A 20937-nucleotide genomic window follows, 5' to 3' on the forward strand; every position below is an offset into this window, starting at 1 on the left:
GAGTATGCGATATTGGTGGTTATGCCAAGAAATTCCCATATAATCACCATTAGAAACAGTGATTATTAAAATCTGATACAAACAGCTTAGTCACTTCAAGGTTTCTGTAATCCAATAGCACCATCTACTGTCCAGGTTGTTGAAAACTTTCAAAATGGTCTCCAGTGAACAGGGCTTTCCAACATTCTCGTGCAGTTCATTTCATCAGCACCAGAGTGAGACTGACCTACATAGATAAAGTTCTTTGGATGGTTGTCATGTTTCCCTTTATTTTTGCTACTGCCTTCAGAAATGGAGTTTAAAATAGACTTTATGTGTTTTAGTATATAACTGGATACTTTAAATACAGAAAATTAGAAGGTTAGGCTGACTTTTTAGGAATAAAATGCTATTAAAAATTCTTAATATTTAATCTTAATAAATGGGCTGCACACATTAAAAATACCTTATCTCGTCTCTTAGAAATAATCTTAGAAATGTCAGTTTGAATGGAACTTTATCATACATGTTTTCTAAGTGCACATTAACGAATTTGATATAAAGGTTAAAGACCTTAGACTATTTAGAAAATACATTTTTTCTTCATTCTTTTTACTTTAGATTTTTGTAAGTTTAAGATGAATTCTTTGTCCATCAGAATCACTTAGTTTACAAGCTCAATAATTACCTGAAGTTGTCCAACAGTTGTGAATGGAAGAAAATATCTTTCCTGTGCAAAGAGATGTAACTTATACAAACATAAATGACGTCCTTAGTGTGAATTTGGTAGACAGAATGATTTTTCCCTCATTGAGTACAGTCTGATTGAGTGCTCAGCCTTTGTTCTCAAACCAGAAATGGCAACCATCAACCAATTCACAAAACATCTTTAGTCACTAGGTCTTTTCTCAAGTAATTTTTAATGATTCTGAAATGGGTAAAACAAAATAGTTGGTGTTTGTTATCATCTCTCAAACCTTTGTATTTCTTGAGGAATGGAAGGTACTTCTGGACCATGGGCGCTCACAGTCAAAGAGCTGGGGAGTGAGTAAGAAGCACACTAGAGAGCTTACGCTCATTAATCAGAGGCATTAATGAAGGGCGGCGTGGGAACTCACGCTTTCTCCTCTGTGTGTACCTCCTGATGGTAATCAGATTATTGAGTGCTAACCAGAGAGCTAAACCTGAGGGAGTCATGATTAAGCGTAGACTATTTCTATTCCGAGCCCTGATTCTTCTAAATATTTTATTTCTGTTACTAATTGTTAAGAATTTATTTATTCTAAATGTTCTGTTTCATACTATGTTTATATAAGTCAGTAAAAATAAAATACTTGATATTATTTAACAAAGTAGCTCTATAAACTTATTTATAGTATCTGTGTACTTTTAAAATTTAATCATGTACTTATAAAATTATTGGTTGTCTCTGTGACAGTACAATGCAGTGCACACCTCACAGTGGATTCTTATCAGCCACCCATAGGAATCCTTTCAAATCTAAATGTGTCTGGAATTTAAAGAAGCTGTATTTAGAAGATTAAACAGGGCCCTAAAGCTTTAATACTGACTTCAGGGGGCAGAGTTCACACTTAAAAGATTTTAACTTCTAAGGCAAATAGATGCTTTTAACCTAATTCTACTCCCAGGAAAGTCCAGTTAAGAAATGATACGTCCAAGCCCCACGTGTCTGGGTTTGGCGTTCTCCACAGGAGCGGTTCCTAGCTTCCTCGCTGTGACAGAGCCATGTGCCTAAATTTGGATGGATAGTGGCACAAACAGACAGGGCCATCTGAGCGTTTTACCTAGCAAATATGACTACATGTTAGAGATTAGTGTTGGGGAAGAAAATACATGGTAAAAGACATGCAGGTTTTTTCCTCTCTTTCTGTAAGATTGTTAAGAGTCAAATAAGAGAATTGTTGATTCAATTATGAGTCCACATTTTGGTGTTGCATATGGTTTTGGTGTCTGTGAGTTCTTCTCTTTAATAGGCAGTTAGTCCCTGATGGTCATATCTTCGATATGTTACAGACAGCATTTTCCCTGAAGACTGCTTCTGTTGCTGTTCTTTTCCATTATCCTATATTAACCTTCAATTTTCATTTGTTTTCTCCTTAGCTTTTAATAACCCACGACCAGGGCAACTGGGCAGGTTATTGCCAAACCAGAATTTACCACTTGACATCACATTGCAAAGCCCAACTGGTGCTGGACCTTTCCCACCAATCAGAAACAGTAGTCCCTACTCAGTGATACCTCAGCCAGGAATGATGGGTAATCAAGGGATGATAGGAAACCAAGGAAATTTAGGGAACAGTAGCACAGGTAAGGGCTCAAATGCACTGTTACTTTCTTGGTGGGTTATTTCACTTAATGATGCATTCATCCACATCAAACTCGTAGGATTTTTCAAATGATTTTTTTATGTTAGAAACTAATACTAGAAGGTAAGAAAGTTCTACAGACTTTCACTGGGAGAGTGGTATGGAAGCATTGGAAAGCATTCCAGTAAGCTGACCATTTTATACTGTGATCATTACTGTGACAAGGTTTCTAACCATTAATCCTATAGCCTAGGCTGATGTCTTCTATTCCAGTTTACTGTTCTAGACATTATAGTGTTCTGTGTAAAATAATTTGGTGGTTGCTGGCAGCTCATGTAATCTGCTGATAATCTTTAAAACTTCCTATCAATTGATGATTTGTTTTTGGAGAATTTCAGAATGAAAGTTTAAAATGCAGTCAACTTTTCATACTTACAAATGATATATTTCTTCAGAAAAATATTAATTAAAAGTAAAGAACTTTACATGGTAATATGCTCGGTCTATGAGTACCAGGTCCAGGACTCCCCTTTTGAAGATGGTTGACTTTGCCTGTGATCTGGTTTGGACCTAGGCTTGCTATAACTTCAGGTGTCTGCCATGTTGCCCCTGCATAGTCGCTAAGTGGTAGTCAGTATCCTCACTGCTACCACGTTCCCCAACTTCCATCTAATGAATACTCGAAATCATCTCAGCAGCAATGATTGCTTTTCCCACCATGTCCTGTCCCCCCTATCCTATCTGTTTATCACACACCTAGTAGCAGAATGCCAAGTTTACTAATGAAGAACTCACAATTCATAGCCTTCTTCTTTGGCAAAATGAAGTATTCAGGAAAAAGGCATTGAAGGAAATAGATATTATAAAAAGAATTTGTATTCTTCTTTTTTCTTTTAGCTTAGTTGTGTAATCTCTGTATACACATTGCCATTTTAGACAGCTAACTGAAAATGAGAGTTCAGTTTAAGGGGAAAACTTGGATTTATTTATTTTCAGGTATTGATGCAGTTTATGGGGAAATGTGTATCGTGCTATATTAGAATCGTTGATTCCGGGCGCCTGGGTGGCTCAGAGGGTTAAGCCACTGCCTTCGGCTCAGGTCATGATCTCAGGGTCCTGGGATCGAGTCCCGCATCGGGCTCTCTGCTTAGCGGGGAGCCTGCTTCCCTCTCTCTGCCTCTCTGCCTACTTGTGATCTCTCTCTGTCAGATAAATAAATAAAATTAAAAAAAAAAAAAAGAATCGTTGATTCCTTCAACAAATATTTATTGGGCGCCTACCATACGTGCCAGGCACGGACTACTCCGCTACATTATATATCCACAGAAAAAAGGGCCATAATAATTTTATAATTGAAGATAAAGTGTTGATTTATATAAACAAAATACTGCTTGGGACTCCTGGGTGGCTCAGTCGGTTAAGCAGCTGCCTTTGGCTCTGGTCATGATCTAGGGTCCTGGGGTTGAGCCCCGCATCGGGCTCCTTGCTCAGTCAGGAGCCTGCTTCTCCCTCTCCCTCTTTTTGCTGTTCCTCCTGTTCATGCTCTCTCTCAGATAAATAGAAATAAAATGAAATCAAATGAAAAAAAAAATTTTTTTAAATCTTTAAAAAAATACTGCTCTCTGCAACAGTCTTTAACACCAGAGGAGCCAGTGACTTATTAAAAGTGCCTCTTTAGGGACACCTGGGTGGCTCAGTGGGTTAAAGCCTCTGCCTTCAGCTCAGCTCAGGGTCCTGGGATCGAGCCCTGCTTCGGGCTCTCTGCTCGGCAGGGAGCTCTCTCTGTCTGCCTCTCTGCCTACTTGTGATCTCTGTCTATTAAATAAATTTTTTAAAAAAATTTAATTAAAAATAAAGTGCCTCCTTATTAGAACACAAGAAGCTCTGAATTCTTGGAGGAATTCAGGAGTATACCCGTTTTGAAATTTGGGCTGCCTGGAGATCACTGATGTCTAGACTCTGAAGATCATATAATGCCTGTGATTTGTTTCAGAAAAGAAAAAGCCTGAAAAAGACCGAGTCCCCAGTTATTATAATTGTGGGAATATTGTTGAATTGCAGGTCATTTTTCCTTCTGCTTTCTGGACTTGCTATAATCTTGTTACATTATTTAGAGACCAGATTTTCTGAAAAATACAATACCTGTTCTCCCATAATACACTGTGTGGTTCAAATTTAATCTTCAAATAGTTTTTAAAATATATGGTACTATAATATTGTTCTAACTTTTTCAGTCAGATTAATTACCCTTTATTCTTGATTATCCTAACGTAGCACATTCTCATTTCACCGGTGAAAAGCAACCCACAATACATGTTCTCTCCGTTTCTTAAATACACCCTACTTTTAGTTATCGTAATTCAAGTAAATGAAAGCAAGCCGTCTATTTGAAAGCAGAAGTTTTGTGTTTTGGTGTTGTTGTTTGTTTTTTTTTAAAGATTTTATTTACTTCCTAGAGCATGAGCGGTGGTGGGGAGAGGCAGAGGGAAAACGGACTCCCGGCTGAGCGGGGAGCCCAACACAGGGCTTGATCCCAGGACCCCAAGATCATGACCTGAGCCAGAGGGAGATGTTCAATCGACTGAGACACCGAAGCGCCCCATCATGAAAGCAAGACTTTTATAGACCCATCATTAAACATTTCAAAATGCTGGGTTCTCACTTGGAGTTTTTCCCCTTTAGCCAATATTTGGCCGCTGTCAGCGGGGCCAGGCCAGAGAGAGCGAACACTCGCTTCTGCCTTGAGTATTGTGCTTTTACTGTTAAGTGTGGCCCAATAACAGATAATATCTCAAGTATAAGAAGATTTTTACCAGTCTTCTAAGCCATTCTAGGCCTATGTGATCAGGAATGGGGTGGTCCAGGTATGCTGAAGTTCCCTAGAAGTGGGAGTTCCCTTGCGTTGGATATAAAAAACTGTGGTAGAAAGGTCCTGTAATTTCTTCGTGTTTTAGAGGCTACCATGGTCAGTTTCGAAGCTTAACAAATGATAGTACTCTGAAAGGGATCTGAGGATTTAAAGATGTGACATCAGCTTTATGGGCTGTTCTGGGATTTGGATTTATAACCAGAGTATTGATGACCAGCTTAAACCTTGTTTCTCTTCGCCCTCACCTCCCTTTTGGAAAGTAAAGCACTGACGTGTAGATCAGCTAATGTGATTCACTTCCTGAGGAAGGAAGTTGGGGTTATCCACACACCACAGCACCTGTTTCTAAGTACATATGGGAACAATTTTAACAGCTTTTCCGAACCATGAAGAGTGGCAAGTCTGTGCTTTGAAAACTGTAGAAATTGCCAACTCTTGTTTCTTCGCCAAGGGTCTGCGTCTGTCCCAATGAGGGCGTTACCTGTTGGGCTAACTGTGTATTACAGAATGACTGTCTTATACAGAGTAAGAGCATCTGGTGTTCTCCGTGCTGCCTCTGCTTTCAGTTACTCCATGTCTGTTCCCTTTGGCTTGCCTGCAGGAATGGTGGGTAGCAATCCTCCCCGGCCCGCTATGCCGTCTGGGGAATGGGCGCCACAGAGTTCTGCAGTGAGAGTCACCTGTGCTGCTACCACCAGTGCCATGAACAGGCCAATCCAAGGAGGGATGATTCGGAACCCAACAGCCAGCCTCCCCATGAGACCCAACAGCCAGCCTGGCCCAAGACAGATGCTTCAGTCTCAGGTCATGAATATAGGTAAGGTAGTTCTAGTGCTTTTTTTTTTTTTTTTTTTTTTTTTTAAAGATGTTACTTATTTATCAGAGAGGGCACACACAAGCTGGAGGCAGGGGGATGGAGGGAGAAGGAGAAGCAGGCCCCCCTGCTGCACAGAGAGCCTGCCATGGGGCTCAATCCCAGGACCCAAGATTATGACTTGAGCCAAAGGCAGACGCTGAACTGACTGAGCCACCCCTATAGTGCTTTTTACTTTTAATCACCATGCTTTCTGAGAAGAGAGTAACAGCTCCAAAAGTTTTTTCAAGATATGCTCTTCATTTGCAGTTTAGATGATTCCCCTCATGGCAAGCTGTCATAAGGGAGATTTTGCTAGAACTCTGGATAGAATCATAGAATCTGAAAAGCTTTCTAGTTACATTAGAGAATCAACTATATTTGTGGTGTTTTATTTTTATTAAGTTATCTCATTTCAACCTTGGGGGGAAGTGAATTGGAGTGTCACACTGTGAATGTTATACATAATGCTATTTTTAAAAAATATTTTAATGTTACAGCAGTGGTTCCTAACTCTGGGTGATCATCAGAATCATCTCAGGACATTAAGATGCAGATTCTTGGGGCCACCATCCTAGACTATTAAACCAGACTTTCCAGGGTCTTCTAGACAAGGTCTTCTAGAACATCTATAGGGTCTTCTAGAACATCTCATAAAGTGTGAGGATAGCTAAAATTCTATTTGGATACAGTTCACATGTTATTAAAATTAATGATTTCATACATTATACAGCACCATTTGTACGAAGTGCCCAGAATAGACAAATCTCTAGAGAGATAAAGTAGTAGGGAAGTGATTGCCTAGGGCTTGGGGTATGGGGGACATGGGGAGTGACTCCTAATGGTCATAGGGCTTCTTTTGGGGGGAATAAAAATGTTTTAAGCCCCATTGTCGTAGTGGTCGTACAACTCTGCAAATACATCGAAACCCACTGAGTCATATACTTTAAACGGGTGAATTATGTGGCGCGTCAATCATACCTCAATAAAACTGTTATCTTACCTCAAAAAAATGTTAACGGTCTGTACAACTCATACTTGGGATTGTTTTCTTAATCATTGACATAATAACCTTTTCTAAATCTTGCACATTAGCATAATTCAGATAAGTTAATGTTTATGTCCTTTGTCATATACTTAGGTATGGTACAATGAGTAAGAGCTAAATCATTAACGGAAAGCTACCAGGATTGTTTTGACAAAACAACGCAGAATTCTCATCCTACCTCTGGTCTGCGCTTTCCTACCTAGTTGTGTAATTTGCTCAGCACATTTTGGCATGTTTCTGAGAGGTGACATTCAGATAGCCTTTCTGCGGAGAATGTACTTCGAATTAATGAGTGGTTTCCAAACATAATTCATATAATTTGAGGCTTCTATGGAACAGTGCTAAAAATGACCAGATTTTCATCCAGAATTAAGCTGGAAAATATTTTAATATATTGATTTATTCATTTAAATGTCATAATTAAGGGCACCTAGCTGGCTCAGTCGGTAGAGCATGTGATTTGTGAGCTCAAGATCATGGGTCTGAGCCCCATGTTGGGTATGGAGGTTGCCTGAAATACAAAAGAAAAGAATAAATAAATATCATAATTAATAAATCCCTTATATCCAGAAATTTAATTTATTCTCTGTGTTTCTTCGCTGGAGGGCACCTCACCTGGCCTTTGAGCTGTGTATTATGTTGCTGAATTTCTCTGATTTTTAACAAATTCAAAAAAGCCCTAAACTCAACAGAAAATTACCTATTGTAATGAAAGACAGGTCTGCAGGTGGTGGTAACAAAAAAATCACTGAAAAGCTCATGTCACCCATTAGCTTTAAACCTCAAAAGAACTTCTAAGAGAGAGCACATCTGAGTTGTCTGGGCCTGCTTTCTGTTCCACCCTCTCTCTTCAGGAAGAGCTAACTGAATGACAGTTAATATAAAAGCTCAGTCCGTAATAATCCTGAGACCCTCCTGGCCGTCTTCATCTTGCCTCTCACAAGCATACAGTCGAGTTCTGGAATTTACATGCTGTGCGCTACTGCCGTAGGAGGAATGTGGGAGCACGTAGTAGTCTCTGTCTGGTTCTCCTCTATCAAGCCAGACATTAAAGTGATTTTCCAAAGTCTGAAACAATGCCAGTGATAGGGTTTTTTCCATTTCTTGTTTAAAAAACTTGTTCAGGGGCGCTAGGATGGTTCAGTCGGTTAAGCGACTGCCTTCTGCTCAGGTCATGATGCCGGGGTCCTGGTATCAAGCTTCGAGTTGGGCTTCCTGCTAGGTGGGAAGCCTGCTTCTCTTTCTCCTTCTGCCCCTCCCCCTGCTTTGCTTTCTTGTTCTCTGTCAGATAGGTAAATAAAATCTTTAAAAAACAAACCAAAAAAGCTTGTTTATGTTAACATATAGTAGATTTATTGTAATTATTTTATTTATTTATTTTTTAAGATTGATTGATTGATTTGACAGAGAGAGAGAGAGGGAAGCAGGCTCCCTGCTGAGCGGAGAGCCTGATGTGGGACTCGATCCCGGGACCCTGAGATCATGACCTGAGCCCAAGGCAGTGGCTTAACCCACTAAGCCACCCAGGTGCCCTTACAATTATTTTAAGTGAGTGAATAATTGTTTTCTTCTATTTTCCAATGTTAATTCCCCATACAGTAAGTATCAATACAATATAACCCACATCAACAAAACTACAGGGTCAGGGTGCCGGGGCGCCTGGGTGGTTCATCGGTTAAGCCTCTGACTCTTGATTTCAGCTCAGGTCATGAGATCGAGCCCCCCACTCCCCCACCTCACTCCCAAAGGGCTCTGTACTCAGTAGGGCGTCTGCTTGAGATTCTTTCCCTCTCCCTCTGCCCCTTCACCGCACCCGCTTGCTCTCGCTCGCTCTCTCAAAAAAAAAAGAGAGAGAGAGACTATAAAAAGTTTAGAGCTGGCATTCTAGATATTGCCTAAGTGGGTGATAGGCCTTGATATTTATTGCCTTTGCTTCTGTTTCAGACCAAAAATTCAGTCTTCTTATTTTCACCTAATGATCATTGCATCTGTCTTTTTCACTTTATGTAAACCAGGTACTTCACTTTATATTACGTGGCAGAAATAGGCACTTCCCTGATGACAAGTTGTGAAGTTTTTGGATTTTTGTCTTCTGTCTTTTCAGGGCCATCTGAATTAGAGATGAACATGGGGGGACCTCAGTACAGCCAACAGCAAGCTCCTCCAAATCAGACGGCCCCGTGGCCCGAAAGCATCCTGCCTATAGACCAGGCATCCTTTGCCAGCCAAAACAGGTAAGTCCTGAGCACCCAGGAAATCCAAGAGAATCGTGGTTCATGGTGAGTTCTGGAAGTTACTTTAGACCTCTGTCGGAAGTTACTCTTTTTCTTCTAAACGGTCGGTCCTGGCCAGTTTCCATGTATTCAGACTAGATCATCAGTTATTGGACACGGGGTATAGAGAAGGAGAAATCCAAAAATCAGGGAGACCTAAGGCATGTCTTTAAAAAGTTACGATTTAGTTGGAAAATAAGATGTACATTAATAACTGCAGTAGAAAGTAGTATGTACTATAAATGCCATAAGAGGAATACATTGGGAAGGAGCATCCTACTTTCCTTCACAATCTGGAAGGAAAGATGTGCTTCAGGAGGCAGGTGGCAGGAAGCCAGTCCAGCGGGTCAAAGCAGCACAGTCAGAGCCTGGAGGCTGCAGAAACAGCTCGTGTTTAGGGTAACTGAAAATTGTCTAGTTTTCTGTCAACATATATCTTACCACTTAATATAGTAAAGGCAGTACAAGAAGACTTGGCAAGAAGAGGGATTAGTAATAGGTCTTAAATCCCAAACTCTGAAGAATTCAGACTTCTTCATTAAGCCACTGAAAAAGTTTTTTGAGAAAGGAAGTGGTAAGTGATCATGTTTGATTGAAATTTTTTTGGTTTGTATTATCAGTCTAATAATTTTTCTTTGTGGGTGATCTTTTCTGTCTAGTTGCTTTTGAAATACTTTTGGTATTTTCTGTGTTGTACCTTTACTACAGCGTGTCTCAGTGTGGACTGATTTATACTGCTTGGTACTTGGTGTATGCTGTACTCTTTTTAATCTGTAGATTCATGGTTTTCATCAGTCCTGGAAGATTTATAGCCATTATTTCTTTATATTCTACCCCCCCCCCCATTTTCTCTATTTTGTCCTTCCGGGATTCTGGTTAGACCTATGTTACACCTTCTCTGCTGACACGGGATTTTTAAAAATTCTGCCCTCCAGGAGCACATGAGTGGCTCAGCCAGATAAGCATCCAACTCTTAATTTCAGCTCATATCATGATCCCAGGGTTGTGAGATCGAGCCCCGAGTTGGGCTCTGCACTGGGCATGGAGCCTGCTTCAGACTTTTTTTCCCTCTCCTCTGCCCCTCCCCCCCCACCACTAAACTCTGCTTTCTTTTTTTTTTTTTTTTTTTAAAGATTTTATTTATTTATTTGAGAGAGACAGTGAGAGAGAGCATGAGCGAGGAGAAGGTCAGAGAGCGAAGCAGACTCCCCATGGAGCTGGGAGCCTGATGTGGGACTCGATCCCGGGACTCCAGGATCACGCCCTGAGCCGAAGGCAGTCGTCCAACCAACTGCGCCACCCAGGCGTCCCTAAACTCTGCTTTCTTAATCTGTGTATTTTCCATCTCATCTCAGTACTACATCAGGATGATTTTTTATCCAGTTCTTTAGTTATCTCTTCAGCTATGTTTGGTCCAGTCATATTTTTCATTTCTGTAAGTTGTATTTGCCTGGTCTGCTTTTCACAGCCTCATTGTTTGCTTATTTTTGTGGTTCCATCCTTATATCTTTAAGCATTACGTTCATCATTATTTCTCTGAATTTCTTTAATTCCAATATCTGGATTTCTTAGAGGTCTAAAATCCAATATTGACTCTCACTTATGAGGGCCTATTTCCCTGAGTATTTTGGTAATCTCGCATTGGAAGTTCGTAAGTGTCTCTTGGCCAGTGAAACATCTAAGGTCGAAATTGTGGACACTTTACTTAAAAGTGAATTTGTAGTGCTCTCTGCCAGGGGTGGGGGTCTGCTCCAGCTCCCTTAGTTCAGTCCAGCAGCCTCAAGTTAACTCTTTTATTTCACTTTGGCCCAAAACCCTAACTCTCTTACTGCTTTGTGGATAAAACACACCTCTCACCAGTGGCTCAGGATGCTCAAGTTTTAGCTCACAGGTGGTCTTTTGTTTGTGCTTGGCTTTTTGAGAGTTCCACTCTTCCCTGCAAACCAACATCACAATTATGTTCTGTGCAAAATCTCGTTGTTTTTAGTGGTGCACTGAAAGCACATGGTGCTCAGGTGACCTTGAGCCCTAGGTGATGGTACCACTTGGCTGGTTGGTGGGTGGCAAGAGTCCCTATGTGGAAAGACGCCTAAGCCAGAAGGCACTGTGGGAGCTTAAAGGATGCACCCACAGTGTTTTCCAAAAAGCAAACTTGTTAGAAAACTTAAGCTGTCGCAACTTGAAATATGAACTTGAGGTTCATGTACAAGGAGTTGGAGTTGAAGGCTCAGTGAGGACCCTAGTGCAGACTGAGCATTTTGTCCCTTGGGGATTATTCTAGTTTAAAATAATGTAATATTCTTATCAAATGCACAGATGATGAAAGGCAACAGGGTTTCTGAAATATCATAAAGTAGAGTACATTTCCAGAGTTTCTTACTGTTCTTTGTTGTTGTTGTTGTTGTTTGTCGGGGTTCTTTTGTTTTGTTTTGTTTTAATACAGGTTTTAGGGCACCTTACTGGCTCAGTCAGTTAAGTGTCTTCCTTCGGCTCAGGTCATGCATGATTCCAGGGTCCTGGGATTGAGTCCCACATTGGGCTTCTTGCTCAGCAAGGAGTCTGCTTCTCCCTCTCTCTCTGGCCCTCTCACTGTTCATGTTCTCTCTCAAATAAATGAATAAATAAATCTTTTTAAAAATAACAGGTTTTGGGGCACCTGGGTGGCTCAGTGGGTTAGGCCTCTGCCTTCGGCTCAGGTCATGGTCTTGGGGTCCTGGGATCGAGCCCATCGGGCTCTCTGCTCAGCGGGGAGCCTGCTTCCTCCTCTCCCTCTCTGACTGACTGCCTACTTGTGATCTCTCTGTTAAATAAATAGATGAAATATTTTAAAAAAATTTAAAATAACAGATTTCAGGGGCACCTGGGTGGCTCAGTTGGTTGAGCATCTGACTCTTGGTTTCAACTCAGGTCATGATCTAGACGCTGTCTAGGTTTTAACTGTATTTGTAATTGCCCAAATGCAGGGTAATAGGTAGGCATTTTTAAAGTTGGGATTGGAAGTATGTATTGGTGTTTTTCCCCATAAGCCAGTCATATTATGATGTCTCTAGGAAGTGACAGATGTGTGGTATGCCCAAGTTTATTAGATCAAGCCACAATGCACTGTACTTTTTTGAGTATGAGGTATGATATCCTGGCTTGATCAGGAGCCTTTTATTTTCGTCAGCTGGAAATTTACTGAACCTATGCAGTTTCCAGTACTGGGGTAACAAGGAGATTTAAGATCTCTTCACTGGGTATAGTCCAAAGCTGATGTTTTTAACATAAATAACAATGTCAGTTTTAAGTGGAAAAGAGAGGGGGAAGCCTGGAATGACAAGTTGTGGCCTTGTAGTGGTGTAGAAGTCATCTTCTGGAAAAAGATCAATTGCCCAGGTTGGCTGGGGCTGACAGGGAAGTTGTGGACGTTGAGTTTTGGAACGATCCAGCTTTACCAAAGTGTATGTCTACTTAAATTCCACCACAACCACCTGTCTGGGAACATCGATATTTTCTGGGAGAGCTGAAATAAGAATTTTGAATCAGCTCAGTAAAATTCGTTTTGGGAAAAGGAACCTGACAACTTTGTATAAGGAGAACTGAAAAGAAGCTGACTCGACAAGGGCCTTGACCAGAGTAGGAAGGCCTGGAAGTACTGTTTGACTTTCAGTCAGCATCATGCACTGGTTTGATGTTTTTTTAATTTTTTTTTTAATTTTATTTATTTATTTGAGAGAGACAGTTAGAGAGAGCACGAGTGAGGAGACGGTCAGAGGGAGAAGCAGACTCCCTAGGAGCTGGGAGCCCGATGCGGGACTCAATCCTGGGACTCCAGGACCGTGACCTGAGCCGAAGGCAGTCGTCCAACCAATTGAGCCACCCAGGCGTCCTGATGTTTTTTTAATTAAGAAAAGAAAAGCATGGGACAAAAATGGGTTACTTTATTATGCTGGAAATTCTTTTAAATGCAAATAAGCATTTGCATTATTTTTTTTTCTCCTTTTTGCCTTTGGATGTATCTTTCCTGGGGTGGCTTTGTCTTGCAAAGGGCAACTGTACCTCCCTTCCCTGCTGACACTGGGTATCCATCTGTTCCAAAACTGGAGACTCTGGATTGATGTGAACCCTCAGCCTTCCCAGACTTAAGAGAGTAGATCTCAGGGGCACCTGGGTGGCTAAGTTGGTTAAGTGACAGCCTTTGGCTCCGATCATGATCCCAGAGTCAGCAGGGAGCCTGCTTCTCCCTCTCCTACTCCCCCAGCTGATGCTCGCTCTCTCTCTCTCTCTCTCTCTCTCTCTCTCTGTCAAATAAGAAAATCTTTTTAAAAAGAGAGTAAATTTCACCTTAGCCTGCCATTGGTGAAGGGGTATGCTTGTGTGGGAAGAAACAGAAGTTGAAAATTAGGGAATAAAGCTAGACCAAGAAAATCTTTTAATGCCTCATGTAACTAGCATCTTTGGGGAGTGAGGTCCCAGGTATAAGCGATTTGGTAAACAGACAACATCCACTCCTGGCTGACTTGTACTCTTTTTTCATGAAACTTAACCACATCCAAATGTTGGTCACTCCTCTGGGGAAGTTCCTCCTCTTTTTGCTTCTGTCACATTTGGTGTTTCTCTTCCATGTTGCCACTTTTCTACATCTGCTCCTTCCTCCTCCCACTTGGTAAGTGTGGCAGCAGAGTGACCCGATCACCCTTAATGTTTCAAAACTAAATTTTGGAAGAGTGCGGATGCTGGAGAAGCAGGAAGGGCAGGAGGAACCATTTTCACTAGTGATGTCTTACTGAGAAGCCAGGCAGTGATGGGGGAAGAGGCAGGTGGAGAAAAGGCCCCAGAACTGCATGCAGAGCACGAGCCTCCAAGAGTGGCAGTTGCCTTTAGCAACGGGAGACCCTTCGAATGGACCCGGTTGGCTGCATCACACACCACTTGGCGTGTGGTTGGTGGCTCAGAGGTGGTGGGAATGTGGGCTTGGAGGCAGTGACAGCAGGTGAGCAGTGTCATCGAGGGTGCGGTTAAAATTGGGCGATTTTCTTTGCAAGTTACTAGGGATAAATGGAGGGTATAAATTGTTTTTTAATGCACTGTATTATAACTGTTTGAAATTAATTGTTGGCTTTAATAGTCAGCATTTCAGGACTCTCAGCCAGAGTGGCATGTTAAGCTGTCTTTAGAAAACATGGCCTATGAAAGGGGGTCAGAGAACTTCATCCTTTGACAGATCTATTCTCAGTGACTTAAAAATGAAGCTGCTTACTCATAAACTTTTCTTTTCTCCAGAACATTATATGGTAACTCTAAGAGTACAGATTAGACTCTTTTGGCAAAATACAAGTATCATTTTCCCTTCTGATATTAAACTAACTCAGAAGTTCTTTTTAAACACCCCCCACAACTTGTCTCAATTGATTTAAATTATAAGAGTTTCATATTCCATGGAGTTTGGGAATTTAGTGTTATGGTTATATCACCGATGACCTTATATAATAAATGTAACGTGTACATTTGTGATCTACCCTTCCTGAGTGTCTAACTCAGGCCAAGAGCCACACTTCCTGAGGGCTTTAAGAAATGTTCACAAGGCCTGCTTATGCATGACTGAGAAGTTTCCCTATTAGTCCAGCCAGTGTTAGTCTAGCAACAGCTGAATTTAAAAACATTAATGTACCTTTTATGCTTCTAGGTCTCTAGTCTCTCCCAGGTGGGTCATCAGAGCCTCATATGAAATAAGGCTGTTCCGTCAACTTTGTGTTTCCTACTAACATTCAGAAAAATCCTTTGATTACTTCAGGGCAGAGTAAATACACACACGCCTGAGACTTCCATGTACATGTGTGGTGGTACGGGGATCGGGCAGGCCCTAAACCCACGCGTGCCTGTGCTGGTGTCCCTGCACCACGGCGTCCGCTCCTGTGATCCCCGACACATAGCTGAACGTCCCTCAGCCTCTGCGTCACCTGCTTTCCTTGTGTATCTCTTATTTTTAGAAGTAATTTTCTTATTACAAGACGATTACACAGTTACTTATTTATCTTTACGAGCCTTAAAGTGGGAGGCAATAACCACAGAAATCATACATCCCATGCCTCGAGTTGGGTCTGGCCTGTGTTAGGCACTGAACAAAAGTGTGTCTGTCACTGTGACTTGTCATTTTGTTCTATGTCTGGCTGGTATGGTATTTTATTATGAAGACCCTGGAAGCCAGCTGGTTGACTTTTGTCAGCTTTTAAGAGAAAGCAAGTGTGCTCTAATCTGCTGGCTTCTCCACGGGCCCGAAGTGAAGTCTGTCTCCTTACAGGCAGCAGTTCGGCAGCTCTCCAGATGACATGCTGTGTCCGCATCCTGCGGCAGAATCTCCGAGTGATGAAGGGGCTCTCCTGGACCAGCTCTATCTGGCCCTGCGGAACTTCGATGGCCTTGAGGAGATTGACAGAGCACTCGGGATACCCGAACTGGTCAGCCAGGTACGTGCCGCAGGGCACTGGTGGGGGCCCAGCATTCTCGTGGGCACAAGATTGTCCATTCTGTTTATGATCTGCAGTCTGCTTTTTAGAGTGCTGCTTTACCTCCTAACAAACTAACTAACTAACTAACTCTGTTTTCTTCCTTGCCCTCCTTGTTACCATCACATAAACTTTTGCCCAAGGATGGAAAACACTGAAAATGTGCTTCACATATAATTTGGGTTATTGAGCTGAAAGGCCCTGAAAGTCAGGGCCGACTCACCTAATGACAGGGAGAGACTCACGAGGAGCAGAGAACAGGGAAGTCAGGACTGAAGCATTGCTGCCCCAATGACCTAGAACCCTTTCTTCTAAAAAACCAGTCCATATCCATGATCATCTTATTCAGTCTTTACATTTGTGGGTTGGTGATAGGAAGCTCTTGTGCTAAACGAATACTTTGCACGTAAGTTAGCAGAAGTCATTTTAGAAGTAGCTGCAGTTCATTAGTCATTTTTACCTTTGTGTGGGTTGAGCCCACAGTAATTTGGGGGATATTTAAGCATAAATGGGAATATAAGGGAGTTAACCAGTCTTAATGTGCTTATTTAGCTTTCCTCCTCCCGACAATTAGTTGGTTCAAGTAATTCTCTGCTTTAAAGAGTACTTTATAGCAAAAATACAGTAAACCTCACTCAGTCTCATGCAATAGCACCGTATTTTCTGTATCTGGCTACTCGGCTAACCGTGCGCAAAGCAGACCTTCTGATTCACTTTGTAAAGCATATCAACAGCCACAGATTTTAAAAAAACGATCGCAGTCTCGGTTCCGTCTTTTTTTTTTTTTTTTTTTTTTCAGCACAAATCATCTTTATTTCTTACTGTTGAAAAGAACCTTCCTGTGTCCACCCTCCTTCTCGGGCACGTGGCATGTCAGGAGGGTCTGTGTGAAGGCGATGCAGAGCCAGCAGAGGCTTCTCCGAAGCACAGAAACAGTATTGTCATCATGCCCGCCGTGCAGCAGACGGGGGGGGTGGGGTTGAAGACTTGTCAATTCATATCGAGAAGAGCAGAATGGAAAGAAATGACTGGAGAGGTTACATAATATAACCTAAAGTAAATCGATAAAGGAGCATGGAATTTAAATATTTCCTGTGTGGCCGGCTGGCTCTGCTTTAGTTGTAGTTAGAAGTCAGCCTCGTCGGTATTGTTATCCTCAGGTTTGCTCCAAGTGACATTTAAAAATATGGCTGTTGGGATTGCTGAGCCACCTGTAGCATTGTTTTTGTCAAAGCTAGTGTCATTTCATCATTGATATTTTTAGTCTCCTTTCTTTATCTCTGTCTTCTATTTTGTCTCATCACATCTGTCGCGAATATAATAATATCATATTAAACTGAATTACAGAAACATACAGTGGAGTCAGGAAATGGAGAGTACAAATGGATTTATTTGTACACATCAGAGTTGTGTGTTTTCTTTAAAAAGGGAAATTATTGGAGCACCTGAGTGGCTTAGTGGGTCAAGCATCTGCCTTTGCTCAGGTCATGATCCTAGAGTCCCTGGTTCGAGCCCCTCATTGGGCTCCATGCTCAGTGGGGGAGTCTGCTTCTCCCTCTCCTTTTCCTTCTGCTTGTTTTCTCCCTCTCTCTGTCAAATAAATAACAAATTTTTTTAAATCTTTAAAACTGGAAATTATATAATTAAATTTCTTCTTGGGGCACCTGAGTGGCCCAGCCATTAGGTGTCTGCCTTTGGCTCAGGTCATGATCCCATGATCTTGGGATCGAGCCCCACATTGTGTGCCATGCTCGGTGAGAGGCCTGCTTCTCTCTCTCCCACTCCCCCAGCTTGTGTTCCCGCTCTCGCTGTGTCTCTCTGTCAAATAAATAAATGAAATCTTTTTTTTCTTTAATTAAATTTCTTCTCTGTTAAAGATGGGCAAGTATTTAAAGTTCTGAGATAGTTTTGTAGGTGTGGTTAGAGCAGTAATTCAATAATGAATGGTTTCCCCGGGGTAGGTTCCATCCACATTTTTTCAGGGGAAGGCAGCGGCCCCAGGCTCCTGCTCTACCTTGGATAGACTGGTCTGAGTGAGGCCTAGGACATGAGTAAGCTGAAGAAAACTCAAAGAGATAGGCATCTCTTCCTTCCCTCCTTGTATCTGGAGGTTTGGAGCAATCCACCCAGAAGTAGAAGGAAGGGAACTCCCGGGTGCTCCTTCATGCCCTAGACACAGACACTGAGACGCTCCTCCTGGCATTAGTTCTGGATTTTCTACACCTGTCTCATTCTGATCCAGATAAGGCAACCGTAAGAAGTCCAGAACAACAAACACATCGGATATGTCTAGGAGGTAGTAAGATGGGGGCCAACTGTAGAGAATTCTGTCGGCCATAGAAGACAGTTACACCAGGGCAGTGTATCATGCTGGCGAGGAGCTCAGATGCTGGCTCACACCCGGAGGGGGACCCACTGCTTACCTAGCCAGAGGGGCCTGCTGCAGCTTGCCTCTCGGCTGCAGGTCTCCGTGTTTGATAGCTGCAAAATAGGAAGAATGGTGATGAGCACCCCAACACAGCAGATCGCAGCTAGGCTCCAGGGTGGCTGTCTGACTAAAATGATGGATGCAGGTATGAAAAATGAGCGAGAACATGTAACACTTCTAGGGGACATGCACATTTTAAAGTCCAGGTCAGTCTCCTACTGGCGAAGTGAGGAGGAAGAGTTGCGTAGTCGAGGCCTCGTTCTTGCTTCCTTTGGAAGAAGCATCGCTGGGAGTCCGGGCCAGCACCGCTTCTGGCCTCACACACAGGGCTGTGTTGAACAGAGATACTCTTGAGGAGAAAACCAGGTGCCTTGAGTCGTAAGTGAGGATAGAAAGCTTCAGCTGTGTGACAGTGAGAGAAGCTCACCTGATGTTGACTCTGCCGTTTCCGGTGGTTTTCCTTACTTGACTGGGGCACGTCTGGGCTTTCTCTGCAGAGCCAGGCAGTCGATCCAGAGCAGTTCCCAAGTCAAGACTCGAACATCATGCTGGAGCAGAAGGCCGCCGTTTTCCCGCAGCAGTACGCGTCTCAGGCACAGATGGCCCAGGGGAGCTATCCTGCCATGCAAGACCCAAGCTTTCACAGCATGGGCCAGCGGCCGAGCTACGCCACACTCCGCATGCAGCCCAGACCAGGCCTCAGGCCCACCGGCCTGGTGCAGAACCAGCCAAACCAGCTGAGACTCCAGCTGCAACACCGTCTCCAGGCCCAACAGGTCCGCTCTTGTGGGTGCCTGGGAAGGTGGCGGCTGGGGGGCAGTTAGGCATGAGAGGGCATAACCATCCTGTGTCCGTGGGAAGTGCTGGAAGCCCTTCCAGGATGATCCAACATCTCCCGCTCTTGCCTGCTTTGCTGGTTTCTCTTTGTCTCCTCAGCTAACTCCACTTCAGCCCGGAGTAGCTGTCCATCTGTTTCAGTGTTTCCCAGCCCTGTTATTTATTAACAGTGGAGCCTTGAGCTCTCCGAGCCTTCATTTTCCTATCTGTAAAATGGGGTTATTGTGTGGCGTTGCGCAATGAGTACGTGAGTAAAAGGACCTCACGTGGTTTCTAACCCAGTGTGAGCCCGCAGGACAACAGTAGCTCCAGTCCAGAGTCCTGCCCCGTGACAGAAATAGTCACTCTCAGCTGAATGGGGACAGAGCAGTGCTGCCTTATGGAACACCTAGATAGCTCAAGCATAGGCGTTCTCATTGAAACAAGCCTAGACAGATTTCCAGCAACAGTCCAAAATACCTTCTCTGTTTAAGCAATGTAAAACCTTACTGATAATTAGCTTTCTAAGGGAATTCCACCGTAAACTATGTGGTTTCAGTATCTAATGGCATTCAGAGGTTACATTGGGGAGGGTGATCTCTTAAGAAAAGTGATTTAAAATATACGCTGTTTTAAAAATGTATTGATTCTTCTGTGTGCATGCATTTAGAATCGCCAGCCGCTTATGAATCAAATCAGCAATGTTTCCAACGTGAACTTGACTCTGAGGCCTGGAGTACCAACACAGGTAAGGAGCCAACCAGCCGTCAGCTTTCACAGCATCTGTTGATTTTCTGTCATTTCTTCCTCCTTGATATTTGGTGCAGAGTCACTCAGAAGCCATCTGACCCAGATCAATGCCATGAATCTGTTGTGTCATTCACACGTCCGTCTTGCCTGCCCCCACCTTTTTTTTAAAGATTTTTATTTATTTGTCAGAGACAGAGGGAGAGAGTGAGCGAGCACAGGCAGACAGAGAGGCAGGCAGAGGCAGAGGGAGAAGCAGACTCCCTGCCGAGCAAGGAGCCCGATGTGGGACTCGATTCCAGGACCCTTGGATCACGACCTGAGCCGAAGGCAGCTGCTTAACCAACTGAGCCACCCAGGTGTCCCCTGCCCCCTTTTTTAAAAAAAGATTTATTTATTTCAGAAAGATAGAGCAAGCTAGCATGCATGCTTAGGAGAGGAGCAGAGGGAGAGAGAAACTCAAAGCAGACTCTGAGCTGAGCTCAGAGTCCAACACAGGGCTCAACCTCATGACCCTGAGATCATGACCCGAGCCAAAACTAAGAGTCGGGTGCTTAACCAGCCGTGCCATCCAGGCACCGCAGCCTGTCACTTTTGTAGTTCCCTCCTAAACACTGCCATTTTCACTGCCAAGTACAGTCGATTCTCAGTATTTACTTTGGTTGTGTTCCATAAAGTGAACGCAAACACTGAATTAGCGAACTGGAGAAAGAGAGGGTTCGGTTCCCGCCAGCCTGTGGTGATGACATTGTCCTCAGTCCGTCAGTACAGAACCCTGTTTCTCATGTGTGTTTGGGTTTGAAGGCACTTTATGTGATACATACTGTTGATGCGCTACCTTGAACTCAGAGACAGTGGCGCTAGGACTCTTGCCTGATCAGCGAAGCTCATCTAACCCGTGTTTTCCCCAGAAGGCACATCACCGCCTCTCGCTGTTAGAAATGCAAGGCAGCATGGGGCGCCTGGTTGGCTCATTGGGTTAAACCTCTGCCTTCCGTTCAGGTCATGATCTCAGTGTCCTGGGATCAGGCCTCGCATCGGGCTCTCTGCTCAGCAGGGAGCCTGCTTCCCTTCCTTTCTCTCTGCCTGCCTCTCTGCCTACTTGTGATCTC

General features: G+C 43.1%; 1 protein-coding gene across 6 annotated transcripts in view; it reads left to right on the forward strand.

Moving 5' to 3' along the window:
• NCOA2 (nuclear receptor coactivator 2) overlaps positions 1–20937 on the forward strand; it is a 305109-nt gene that overhangs the window by 268517 nt on the left and 15655 nt on the right. For 5 of the 6 annotated variants that reach the window (XM_044245473.1, XM_044245474.1, XM_044245472.1 and 2 more), the window contains 6 exons: positions 2101–2307; positions 5777–5992; positions 9181–9310; positions 15630–15795; positions 18760–19038; positions 19749–19826. In XM_044245473.1, coding sequence (XP_044101408.1) covers positions 2101–2307; positions 5777–5992; positions 9181–9310; positions 15630–15795; positions 18760–19038; positions 19749–19826 — 1076 coding nt within the window. The remainder of the gene's footprint in view (positions 1–2100; positions 2308–5776; positions 5993–9180; positions 9311–15629; positions 15796–18759; positions 19039–19748; positions 19827–20937) is intronic. The other variant, XM_044245477.1, reaches the window with a different exon arrangement.

This window comes from Neovison vison, chromosome 4, assembly GCF_020171115.1.
Source record: "Neovison vison isolate M4711 chromosome 4, ASM_NN_V1, whole genome shotgun sequence".
NCBI lineage: Eukaryota > Metazoa > Chordata > Mammalia > Carnivora > Mustelidae > Neogale > Neogale vison.